General features: G+C 34.1%; 1 protein-coding gene across 11 annotated transcripts in view; it reads right to left on the bottom strand.

The window, feature by feature from the left end:
* Positions 1-13,534, bottom strand: part of Cd46 (CD46 molecule) — a 39,276-nt gene that overhangs the window by 10,780 nt on the left and 14,962 nt on the right. For 4 of the 11 annotated variants that reach the window (XM_046452119.2, XM_058581933.1, XM_046452120.2 and 1 more), the window contains exons 5-10: positions 13,264-13,461; positions 8,433-8,615; positions 7,991-8,035; positions 7,838-7,882; positions 2,005-2,043; positions 502-537 (exon numbers count right to left, since the gene is read on the bottom strand). In XM_046452119.2, coding sequence (XP_046308075.1) covers positions 502-537; positions 2,005-2,043; positions 7,838-7,882; positions 7,991-8,035; positions 8,433-8,615; positions 13,264-13,461 — 546 coding nt within the window. Of the gene's footprint in view, positions 1-501; positions 538-2,004; positions 2,044-5,870; positions 5,919-7,837; positions 7,883-7,990; positions 8,036-8,432; positions 8,616-13,263; positions 13,462-13,534 lie in introns of all 11 variants that reach the window. The other 7 variants (XM_046452124.2, XM_058581936.1, XM_058581935.1 and 4 more) reach the window with 4 other exon arrangements.

Below are 13,534 nucleotides of genomic sequence, written 5' to 3'. Positions count from 1 at the left end.
ACCAGGAAATAAATAACATGTGACTGAAAATTAATTAACAAGGATCAAAATTTAAGCAGAAGAAACAAACGCTGAATATATTTCAGTGGTCAGAAAATGGCACTCTACTTAAGCCCCTACATATTTATGTTTCATTTGGACTTTTCATTATCTAAATCCAGTTCCCTGGAACCTCCTACATGGTCCACCATAAGTCAAGGAAGAATCCTAGTTTAATTTAGAAAATTATTAAAATATACTCTACTGTCATGTATATCTAAAAAGAACAAATTTTAAAAAGCATATTTGCAAAGCAAGCCCATTACATCAAAGAAGTACATAATACTTAGATATGTTGAACATGAAACAATATAAAAATCACCAACAAAAGGTAGTATATCATATAAAAGGTTGGGTTTTTCTACGTTGATTTACTTAATCTCAAAGTATAGAAACTGGAAAACTACTTTAAAATGAACTTAATATTTTGATTTACACGGTGTCAAAATTTGGGATACTTACTTGCAATGAGAATAATCAGCAAAATGATCCATTGAGCTAAGGAAAAAAAATTAAGAAGATATGGGTCTCCAGATGGCAGTTACATTTTTACTTAGCTCAGATCATCTAAATGCTAGAGAAAAACTTTTTTTTTTTTTTTAAACCTACCTAGTTTTAACACAACTGCCAGGGCATTCTAGTCATTTTGATCACAAAACTTTTCTAAACCACTTTCCAGGTTGCAAGTCCAATTTGCAAAACTTCTAATAAAACCTCACTTTTCGGCATTCTGTTCAGGTTCTTAGTAAACGTTATTAGAACAATTAGCATTTACTACAGTAGAGAAAAACTCTGAAATGGGATCCTTTCCTGGATTAGCAACATGATGGACCACACTATCTCAAGCTGCTGGGCTTTAGCCATGTGTGGCAGCTCCTAGGCAGTCACACCCCCCTGAGGGTACACAACCAGTACTCCCCTGTGGTGCTAAGCAATGGTGTTGGGTAGGTTAGGTGAATTAAAAGCATTTTTAACTTAGGATATTTTCAATTTACAATGGGTTTATCAGGATATAACCCCACTGTATGTTGAGGGGCAACTATATAGTCAGAACTCTATCCACAGGTTCCAAAAGTGTGGATTCAACCAAGTGCAGATCAAAAATATTTGGAAAAAAATGTATTGATCTGTTCAGTAGTATTTACATTGTATTAGTACTATAAGTAATCTAGAGATGACTTGAGGCATATGGGAGGATGTGCCTAGAGGCATATGGGAGGATTGCCTAGGTTGTATGTGAGATGTTATATCATTTTATAGGCAGGACTTTAGAGCATTCAGATCTTGTTTATCCGCATGGGGAGGGGAGAGGTCGGTCCTGGAATCAGTCACCCATGGACACCAAGACAGACAGTTGTACTTAAAAAATAAGACTAATGTGAATTTTATTACAGGATTAACAATTACTAAACTAGTCAAATAAATTTTTGTCTTGTTTTACTCAAGAAATCTTTTACTTCTCTGCACTTTAACTGTCCTGACTAGTCTACTTCATTCATTTAATAAATATTATGTGGTCTGTATAAGACTACATCAAATGCATTAAACCAGCCTATCACAGAAAAAAAGTTAACACAACAGAGTGCTTTAAGGTGTATGTACATGTGATATGAATAGGAAGAGAATCTAACTACAATCTGCCATCAGGAAATAACAGTATCATGTGGAAAGCAAGTTGTGTTTTACATATATTAACCTACACATGACAAGAAAATTTAGATAGGTTACCTTTTCCTATTGGCATTCCTGTATTGAGGCACCCCTATACAACTCTACTTACCTGAATGTTTCTAATATACTACTACTTATATTTGTATTATTATCTGCACAAAATAACCATAAATGTCAATTATCACTAATAATTTAAGAAATTTCTTCCTTAAGTGCAGATAATTGGAAACTATCATATTTTCATATAATCTATAAGGTCTCTTAATGAAGGATTATCAATAACAAAATAATAACCGAATTCATCATCAAACAGTCCATCGGGATTGGGATATCCTAGGGGAAAAAAAAGAAGAAAAACAGATTAAAATAAAGTAAAAAAAAAAAAAGAGAGAGAAAAAAAGAATAAATCAATCTTAAAATCCTTTAAATTCATACGTTGATTTTTTTCCCACTTTTGTACAAAACCTTTAAAATTTCATTCTTTATAAACCATATTACTAATTCTCAAAGTGTCATAAAATTATATATATATATATATATATTTTTTCAATATTATTAGCTTTCTTCTTACTGTCCACTAACATTTCCTGTGATAATACTGAGTGTGTGTGGTATAGCATACAAATATATTTTTAGTATATTCTCAAAATTAGCCTGTGAATTCAGTGTGATTCTAATTAAAGTTAAATGTAAGTAGGGCTCAATAAATGCTTTCAAAGTTAATCTGGAATGGAAAGAAACTTCCTCAGCACAATAGAGACTATAGATGAACAAGCCATAGCTAATATCAGCAACACAGGACTGACAGCTTTTCCTCTGAGATCAAGAACAAGTGGTCCTCATGCTTGCCACCTTCTATTCATGTAATGTAAAGTCTCAAGGGACCCCAAAGAGCCACAACTATCGGAGGAAAGAAGAGCAAAGTTAAGAGCACTCCTACTTTTTGATTTTAAAACTTACTATAAAAGTATAATAAAGTGGTACTGGCATAAAGACAGACCAATAGAATAGAATAGAGAGCCCAGAGATCAATACCAGCATATCCAGACAAATTAATTTCAACAAAAGTGTCAAGAGTAGTCATTCTTGTTGAAGAATATTCTCAATATTCTGGTACTGGGAAATCTGGATATCCACTGGGAAAATAATGAAGTTGAAGTCTTACTGTGTATAAAAGTGAACTCACAATGAGTCACATACCTAACTAAAAGATCTAACACTATAAAACTTTTAGAAGAAAGTAGAGGGAAAACACTTCATGATATTGGATCTGGCCAGTATTTCTTGGTTGTAACAGTAACAATAACAGCAAAATAGATAAATTGAACTTCATCAAAATTGAGAATTTGTGCATAAAAGGACACCAATAGGGTAGAAAGGCAACCCACAGATTGATAATAATTTAAAATCATTTGATAAGAGATTAATATTCAGAACATATAAAGTACCCCAAAACTTAGAAACAGCAAACCCCATTTAAAAACCGGCCCAGGACTTGAATAGCTATTTCTTTGAAGAAGATATCCAAATGACCGATAAGCACATGAAAAGATGTTCAACACGTTGCTAATCATTAGGGAAGTGCAAATAAAACGTCTAATGAGTTTTGATTCATATTTACTAGCATGGTGCTGTAGTTGGTATGTCTGCCATTTCCAAAACAAATGTTGAAGTTTAATTGCCAATGTAATGATGCTGGGAGGCAGGAATGTTAAGAGACTTTTAGATGAGGCGGGCACAAGTGAGCACACCTATGCCGCCATCTTGGAGGTGGGGTCTGCCCCTCTTGTTCATGCTCTCTCCCTCCCAGTCCCTTTTGTTGCCTTTTTGCCATATGATGCCATCTGACATGTGATGTCTTTCTCCAGATCATGATGCAGCAAGAAGTCCCTTGCCAAATGCAAATCATAGTCAAATTAGACTCCCTAGCCCCAGAACTGGAGAAAGACATTTCTACTCATTATAAATTTTGCCTCATTTGTGGTACTGTTATAGCAGTACAAAATTAAGACAGGTGGCTGTCACAAAATAAACAAAAGACAACCCAATATAACAAGTGTTGGTGAAGATGTGGAAAAACTGGAACCTTTGTACACAGCTGGTAAGAATGCAAAATAGTGCAGCCACTGTAGAAGACAGCAGTTGCTCACAAAAAAAAATAAATAAAAAAAACTAGCCTATGACCTAGCTATTCTACTCCTCCATCTATACCTCTACTCCTAAGTATACCCCAAAAGAATTAAAAACAGAGACTTTGAACAGTTATGAACACAAACAGCATGTTCGAAACAGCATTTTCAGAATAGACAAAAGGTGGAAAACAATCCAAATATCCACCAACAGATGAAAAGATGACATAAAATGTGGTATGTACATATAAGGGAATATTATTCAGCCATAAAAAGAAATAAGAGTTCTGACACATGATACAACATAAAGGAACATAGGCTGGGGATATAGCTCAGGAGCAGAGTTCTTTTGCCTAGGATGTGCGAGGCCCCAGGGTTCAATCCCCATCACCACAAAAAAAAGAGGCATCTTAAAAAAATCTTATGCTAAATGAAATCAAAAAGTTACAAAAGGACAAATCTTGTCTGATTCCATTGATGAAGTACCTACAATAGGCAAAGTCAAGAGACAAAAAAGTAGAATAGTGGTTACGAGGTGCTAGGGAGAAAGAGGAATGGAAAGTTATCATTTACTGGGTTGAATTTCAGTTTGGGGTGATGAAAAGTTCTGGATTTGGATGATAGTGATGGCTGCACAATAATGTATTGAATGCCACTGAATTTCACACTGAAGATGGTTAAAACAGTAAACAAAGGGTTGATTTGGAAAAATTAACAGGGTTTGGAAATTTCTGAAAAGGCAGTGTTTTGCCAGATATAAAACATAGAGTACTACAGTAAATATGATTCTGACATATTTGCGAGGAGAAAAGCAGCCAGAACAGCTATGAACTCAGTTTGTGACAAAAAGCAGCACCCCCAATCACCTGAGGAGAAGATAACTCATCCAACAGATGGTGGTGCTCAGCTACTGGATGGGTTGAGGAGGTGAGGAGGAAGCTCATTTCATTCCAGGTACCACCATGAATGTCAAGTGTACCAAAGATTTAAATGCAGAAACCGAAGTCAGAACACATAGTTGAAATCTTCATGTAATTTCAGCATGGGGTCTTAAGACTAAAGCTTTTATAAGAAACAAAACCCACAGCTATTGGGGGAAAGAGCAATACATCTAATTATCTACCATATTAATCCAAAGCTTTGGAACACATCAATGACCACTGACAGGAGAGTAGAAAATAAAATGTGGTATATATTCAAGTCACCATTAGAAAGAAGGGAAATAAATCTAAATATAACCCTAACCCAAGACATGAAATGGAAAAAAAGTACAAGTTGTAGGAAAATATATATACCATGATGTCCTTTTTATTAAGAAAAGAAAAAAACCTCAAAATACATGTATAACTACCCATAAAAAGATGTTGATGTACACAAACAGATAAAGAAATCTTCAACTATTAATAGTGATAAATTTGGGTCATGGACTAGAAAGAACTAATCCTTTACTCTCTACTTTTTGTAATGTTTTGTAAATCTCACAAAAATATGTTTGGATGTATACTACTCATAAATATGTATACTACTCATCTAGTGACAAGTGACAAAAATAAACCTATGGCCACCTATATAAAAAAATTAAAACTGACTAGTTTTTGTATAAACAAAAACAAATGTGGAAAAAATGTTCACTTCATATAAAAAGGGTTTTAATTTATAAGAAGCCTTCAAAAACCAACAAGAAATATTTTAGAAACCTAATAGGACAATGAGCAAAGGACATGAATAAATAAATAAATGTGGAACTTTGGGCACAGTGCCATGAGCCTGTAGTCCCAGCTACTCGGGAGGCTGAGGTAGGAGGATCACTTGAGCCCAGGAGTTTGAGGACAGCCTGGGCAATATAGTAGGACCCCATCTCAAAATAATAACAGTAATAATGATAATAATATGATGATGATGAAAAATTAAAATTTAGACCAAAAAATTCAGCCTCATTGATAATTAAAGAAATGCAAATTAACATTATCAATTTCATGTATTATTTTTGAAGTTATTAAGTATATCAATAGGATTAAAAAACTGTCAAACCTGGATAATTATGAACTGAAGGTTTCTTGGGATGAGTAGGTCTAGTACCTAGAATAATAAATTTGAGTTTGTCAATTCGCTAGCCTTAGTAATACAAAATTATAAATCTTGATATTTATTTTTTTAAAGATTATTAAAATTAAAAATACATAGAATTTCTAAATTTTGCAATTCTACTTCTGAGAACTTAACTGACCTACACACATATTTGCACAGGTATACAGGATGTATGCGCAAGAATGCTCACTACAGCTTTGTAATTTATAGTAGAAACTCTAGAAGTTAATTAATAATAAATTGTAAAAATAATGTGTTCTGGATAAATATATGTATTTTTTCAAAAAAGATCCCAGTGGTATCGTATTACACAATTTGCATCTTAATCATTTCTACTTAGTATTTCACAGACTTTTTTCATATTAGCACATTTAAATTTATCTTAACACCATTATATGTTGCTATTGATACTTTTGATATGGAGTTTTCTTAGCTAATGATAAAAAAATGATTGACAGTCCCATCAGAAATTTTTATTTTTTATTTATTTATTTTTTACAAAAGATTCCTGTAGTTGCTCTTCTTTAACACTAAGTTAAATCAGCATTTTACAAATCCTTTATAAAATTCTTATAGTCAACTCTTTCAAAAGAGTATGTCAATAAACTTGATAGAATATGGTGTGTATATATACACCCTCTGGAGCGGTAAGCAAAGGTGGATGGGTCAAATAAATACAAAGTTTCACATGAAATGTTGGTTTTGTTCATGTATTCATCCACCACAAAACCATCTTTCTCTGTTCCACACCCCTCATCCCACAGCATTTAACTAAGGTACTTAAAGAGGCAACCAGGTACCAGGTTCTTACAGGAATTGGAGAAAGGTATTCTAATTACTATGGTGACATGTATAATTTCCCTCTATCCTTTAAAATATTAAGGATATAGGAAATACATAAATAAATTAGGACCAGTAATTGAGATTTATTTGAATTTAACATCTTCATTAAACCAAAGGGGAAATAAAGTCCATAGAAATATGTTATTTAAGTTAGGCAGAGCCAAAGTAGGAGCCTGGGCATAGTCTGGGCTAGCAAAATGTTCTTCCCATGATTCCTACTGTCTCCTACTTCCACTGTATCCCACGTGAAGTCAGAGATAACTGAAATCAGGATGATAATTCCTTCCATCATACCATACAACAGTCAATCTGTAGTCCCTGCAAAAAACCTTTCATTTCATTTCAGTAAATAAGGAATTTTCCTACCTTTGAAGTTGCTATTAAACTTATTTCCTGTTGTCAAATAAAACTGCTCAGGAAAGAGAAAAAAAAAAGAATAACTGCTTCAGGTGGGTAAGAAGAGTGAGGAGGAGGTAGAAATACAGGTCTGGCAGAAACTTCTCAGGATGTGTTGGATTAAAGGAATGAACCGTTTTCTTTCCAGGAAATGAAACATAGACCTGAACTAGAAAGACCCAGTAAAGCTATCTACAGAGATCACCTCTAAAAAGAAAGACATAGCAAGGTTGATGATACAGAAAACACATTAATAAACACAAGCCATGCACCTTCACCTTCACTAACACTAATTGAAGAAATGATCAGTCATGTTAGTTAATTTTAAGAGCTTCCTAGATACCAAACATTGTGCTAAGATCTTTTACCTGCATCCCACATAAACTTTACTATCACCCAGTAAGGAAGGTACTAAACCACTTTATATATGAGTAAATACATTTAAACTTTACATTACTTTCCAAAGTTCACATTTCTGTTCATGTGTGGTCTATGGCAAATCAAATATTTGAACACTATAGATAGCAGATAAAATGGCTGTCAAATATTTAGCCTTTTTATTACAAAAAACTATGCTTGAGTATCCATTATGAGGAATTTAGAGGTTATCTGAAAAAAATCACCAGGAATTTAAAGGATTTTTGAAAATGATAAGTAGGAAATTACTAAACCTGAAACAGTGGAAATTGGAGGTTTTGTACTGGGAGAAGTTGACACTGGAAAACAAAATAATGATTGGATCACACACTTCAGAGTTATTGCTAGTAGTTTCACCAGGAATTTTTAAGATTTTAAAAAAATGTATAAGAATAAAGTTACTAAACCTGAATAACTTATAGTTGGAGGTTTTGTATTGGGAGGAGGCGCTGCTGAAAAACAAAATAATGTAAGTTGGATCAACCACTTGTTACTCTCATTTCACTTAGACATCCATGATTTTTATTCTTGACTTACACAAAACTATCCAAGTTTCAATTTACTACAAAAATTTGTTGCAATTTGCTTTTTATATATAAAAATATTGAACATGAGAACTTACATACCTGTGCCATCTACATACACACTAAAAACCCTTAGCAAAATACCCAAAATCACAACAGGAGAATTCTAAGTAAATTTTAGATCATATGTCGAGTATAGAAAGGACTACAAGATGGAGTTAAATGCTACGATTATTACTTTCCATTTCTTTCTGTATCATTGGTATTTAATGAAATAAAATCTTTAAAAAAAAAAAAGAAGAAGGAAACAAGAGAAACTTTGTACCTTTAAGACATTTTGGCAATGGAGGCTCCCAAACACTTTCACCGTTACAGACAGAGGTGGTGCTGCCATTCATGTAATAACCCTGAATGCATTCAAACACAACTGTATCTCTATAGGAAAACTTTTTTCCAAGTCCCGATAACTGGTTTCCATTTTCAACTGCTGGAAATGGACATTTGACCACTGAAAAGAGAAAAAACTTCAGAACTTAATGGAAATGGAAATTCGCTTTAACATAGGAACAAAAACCAAAGTAGTACAAAGTATCAATACCCAGGGGAATAAAGAGACAAGGAATGGAATCCAACATGATAAACAAAAATATTTTGTAGATTAAAAATTTAACCAGGCGTGATGGTGCACGCTTGTAATCCCAGAGGCTTGGGAGGCTGAAGCAGGAGGATCTGAAGTTCAAAACCAGCCTCAGCAACTTAGCAAGGCCCTAAGCAACTCAGCGAGACCCTCTCTCTAATTAAAAAATAAGAGGGATTGGAGATGTGGCCTAGTGGTTAAGTGCTCCTGGGTTCAATTCCCAGTACCAAATATAAATAAATAAGAAGTAAACATAAACCATTATAATTCAAGATAAACAGATTCTAATGTTAAAACTTTGTGAAAAAGTTAAAGTTTTTTTTTTCTGAGAAGTTATATTTGAGCTCAAATTTAAAAGTTGAAAAGAAGCTAGTCCTGCACAGACATGCAAAAAGAAAATTCTCAGGTAGAGACCACGCACACACAAACTGGGATGTTCAAGGTATAGAAAGGCCAATGGAACTAGGGCAGATCTTTCTAAAATCTTCTTTGACTTCAACCCAGAGATGAACAAACATACTTCATGTTGTGAATCAATACATGAGCACACAGGCCCCAAATAAAAGTTAAAATCAGTATTTAGCCTCCATATCGGTAGACTTTGGCATTGACCATCCTACTCTATTGCTTAAGAAGTAAAATGTAGCCATTAAATCCCAGTACATGGAATTCAGGGTTTATTAATTATTTGTGAGAATTTGGAGGAAAAAAAGTAGCTGTACTGAGCAAAGAGTGCAAGAGAGAGTATCCTGTGAGAATAAATATGACCAATAGATGGGGGCCCAGTCTTGTATTCCCTATTTAAGCTAGAAGAGGCTATGGATCTGAACTTCTACCTGGTACCTTTTCCATTTGACTGAAAAATTTCAACAATTCTTGTAGTTTAGGTTATCTAGTGACAGATTGTCTCAGCTTTGGTTTATCCTAAAATGTTTTCACTTATTCCACCTTCAGTTTTGAAAGACTTCCCTTGATAAAGAATCCAAGGTTAAGTGTTTCATTTTTCTTAGTACCCAACAGACACCACTGTCTTTCAGCATCAATAGTTTTAAGAGAAGTCAGTCGTCATTCTTACTTGTCCCCAGCCTTCCACAATAGTTTTTTGTTATTGTTCTCCTCCTCCTCTATCTGGCTGCTGCTTCTTTTACCAAACTACCAAACTACTGGCATTTTTGCTTTTTTGTGTGGTTTATTTATTTATTTGGTAAATTTTAATGATTTATCCATCCTGCTCAAGATTCACTGTGCTTCCTCAACCTGAGGTGGTTGCTTTGAATCAAATTTGTATAAAATTTGCACTGGGATCCATTTATGTTGTTGCCAAATCAGGAATTCACTCCTTTTTATATCTGGGTATTTATTACTCCATTGCTTCGATTTAGCACAAGATGTCCACTGATGCACTGGGTGAAGGATATATGGGTTGTTTCTCTGCATTTGTTCAAATAATTTTCTACACTGTTCATTTGTTTCTTTTTCTGAGACTCCAACTACATGTATATATGACTGCTTGATGCTCTCCCACAGGTCTGCAAGGCTCTCTTTAAGATTTTCTTTTCAAATCATGTTGGATTTCTACTGACCTGTCTTTGGGTTCAGTGATCTCTTCATTTGTTGTGCTCAATCATACCTAATACTTTACATACAGTAAAATCCACTCTGTCAAGTGTACAGCTCTATAAGTTTTAACAAATGCAGTAAGTGCATAATACCCCTTTAATAAGAACACAGAAAAATTTTCCCATATCCATTTGTGGTTCATCCTTTCTCTTCATTTCTCAAAAGCAACCAACCATTGATTTGTTTTCTAACCCCGAAGTAATTTTTTTTTAGAATGTCAGGTAAATGGAATCACAGCCTTTTGATGATGGCTTATTTCATTCAGCATGATGCACTGGGATCCACTTATGTTGCTGCCAAATCAGGAATTCATTCCTTTTTATATCTGGGTATTTATTACTCCATTGTTTCGATTTAGCACAAGATGTCCACTGATGCACTGGGTGAAGAATATGTGGGTTGTTTCCAGTTTGGGATAATTATGAATAAGGCTGCTATGAAAATCCTCACATAAGTTTCTGGATGAGCAGTTTTCCAGGTCAGGTGGTAGCTGAGTTGTATGCTTCTAAAAAATTACCAAATGTGTTCTAAAGGGGTGGTTTTTCTTTGCATTCTTACCAACAACATATGAGATTTCCAACTGCACCATATCCTTGTCGACACCTGGTATTGTCAGGTGTGTGTGTGTGTGTGTGTGTGTTTAAATTCAACCATTCTAATAGGTGTTTGATGGTATCTCATTGTGAATATGGGCAACTTTATTTCTGCCTTTTCAATATGCATGTCTATTTCTCTTGCCTTATTGTACTACATAGGAGCTCCAGCACAATGCTGAATAGATGGATGAGAGTGAACATTTCTGCTTTGTTTCCGCCTTAATTAGTTCCTTCCTTAATTAGAAAAAAAAAAGAATCTTTTACCATTAAGTATAATATTAGCCATGGGGTTTTTACAGATGCCTCTTATCTTTTGAAAAGAGACAGTTATCTTCTATTCCTAATTTGCAGAGAAGTTTTATCATGAAAAATTGATGGATTTGGTCAAACAATTTTTTTGGCATCTAAGAAGATATGACTTTTTTCTTCTTTTGAGTTTACTGATAATGGCAAATTACACTCATTAATTTTTATACCAAATGAACCTTGCATCCATGAAATAAAATCTTACTTGGTTATGATATACTTTTCCTTTTACATATCATAGGATTTCATTTGCTAATATTTTGTGGAGGATTTTTAGTTTTATATTCATTAAGAAAATTGTTTATACTTTTCTAGTAATATCTTTGTCCAGTTTTGGTATCAGAGCAGTGCTGTCCTCATAAAATGGATTGAGAAGTGCTTCCGTCTCTCGTATGTTCTTGCAAATCTTATGTAGTGTCTGTTATATGTTCCTTAAATGTTTGGTTGAATTCTGCAGTGAAGCAGTTCTCTTTATGGAAAGGCCATTAACTTTATAAATTGTATTCCTTTAATAGAGATAAGACCATTCAGGTTTATTCCATTTTGGGGTGAGTTTTGGTATTTCCTATCTTTCAAAATATTTGCTGATTTAAGATATTACATTTAAGGGCATAAAGTTTGAAAAGAGACAGTGTAATGTTCCCTTATCCTCCTTTAAATATCTGCAGGATATTTAATGATATTCCTTTTTTCATTCTTGATATCAGTAATTCAAGTTTTTTTTTTCTTTTTTGCTCCTGGGAATTGAACACAGGGCACATTACTGCTAAGCCACATCTTTGGCCCTTTTTTATTTTTCATTTTGAGACAAGGTCTTGCTCAGTTGCTGACACTGGCCTCGAACTTGGGATCCTCCTACCTCCTGAGTAGCTGGGATTACAGGCTAGATGACTGATTTGGGGCTTTTCCTTTTTTTCTAATAGAAGGATTTCATGCTATAAATTTCCTTCTAAGCAGTGCTTTAGCCAAATCTCACAAATTTTGCTATTCTCATATGCTATGTTTTCATTTTACTCAATCCAAAACACTTTCTAATTTTCCTCCTGACTTCTTTTACTCCTAAGCCCTTTACTCCTAAGTTTTTAGAAGTGTCTTGCAACATTTTCAATTATTTGGGCATTTCCTTGATGTCTTTGTTTCTGATTTCTACTTTCATTCCATTGTGATCAGAGTTGAATGATGTCAGTTTTTTTTTTGATATTTGCTAAAAACTGTCTTATTGCCTACACTGTGTTCTATCTTAGAGATGTTGTATGTGCACTTGAAAAGAGTAATATTTTGCTGCTGATAGTCAGTGGTGCCTGTCTTTTAAAGGGCAAATCCCCTCCAATGTCTCCATGCTTATAGTCACTTTCCAGTGACTTGGAATATTTGAAGATTTTTAAAAATACATTTTGTCCAGAGTTGATCATTCTTTTTTTAAAAAAAATTTTTAATTATACATGGACACAATATCTTTATTTTGTTTATTTATTTCTATGTGGTGCTGAGGATCAAACCCAGGGTCTCTCACATGTGAGGCGAGCGCTCTACCTCTGAGCCACAACCCCAGCCCCCAGAGTTTATCATTCTTATCAGTGAGAGGGTTACTCCATTACAGTCTTCTTTGTACTGCCATTACCTGTAGCCAGAACTCTTAAATTTCTTGCAATGTAACATTTTCTTATTTTCTTGTGTTCAGTTTGTTGAAATTTTTTGTTCTTTCAAACAGAAACATACTAATTCATACACACATACACAGAAGTGCGCACACACACGGGCACACACACACACAGAGTCATTCATAATGTATAAAACGGAGTGAAAGAATATGCTGGGATAAGGGATATGGACCTCTAGATCTAGAGTTATTTTTTTAGGCTCCACCTGACCTACATTAAATTAGAAACCAATTTTTCTAGAGGAAGGCACACATGTGCCTGTTTTGTTTATATGTAGTTAAAACTATTTATAAAATATTTCTACAGGAATAACAATGAAGCAGGATAGATCATTACCTTTACACTGAGGAGGACTGCTACTCCATACCCCGTTGCCAGCACAGTAAAGCTCTTTTTCTCCCACAAGTGTAAGTTCTTCTCCTGCAGGTTTTTTATTACAACTGTAAGTTACTGCTTCCATATACTCAAATACTTCTATGTCACTAAAGGAGTATTTCCCATCTTTGATTTTTGGAGGTGGTGCACACAAAATCTCTTCATAAAGGGGGTTAAAAAAAGAAGAAGAAATGAAAGGTAAAAGGAAAATTGAAAAATTAAGACAACATTA

This window comes from Marmota monax, unplaced genomic scaffold, assembly GCF_021218885.2.
Source record: "Marmota monax isolate L192 unplaced genomic scaffold, Marmota_monax_Labrador192_F-V1.1 WCK01_AAM20220418_F8-fsc00105, whole genome shotgun sequence".
NCBI lineage: Eukaryota > Metazoa > Chordata > Mammalia > Rodentia > Sciuridae > Marmota > Marmota monax.
Note: the sequence above shows the minus strand (reverse complement) of the source record. Positions and strands in the feature narration are given on the sequence as shown.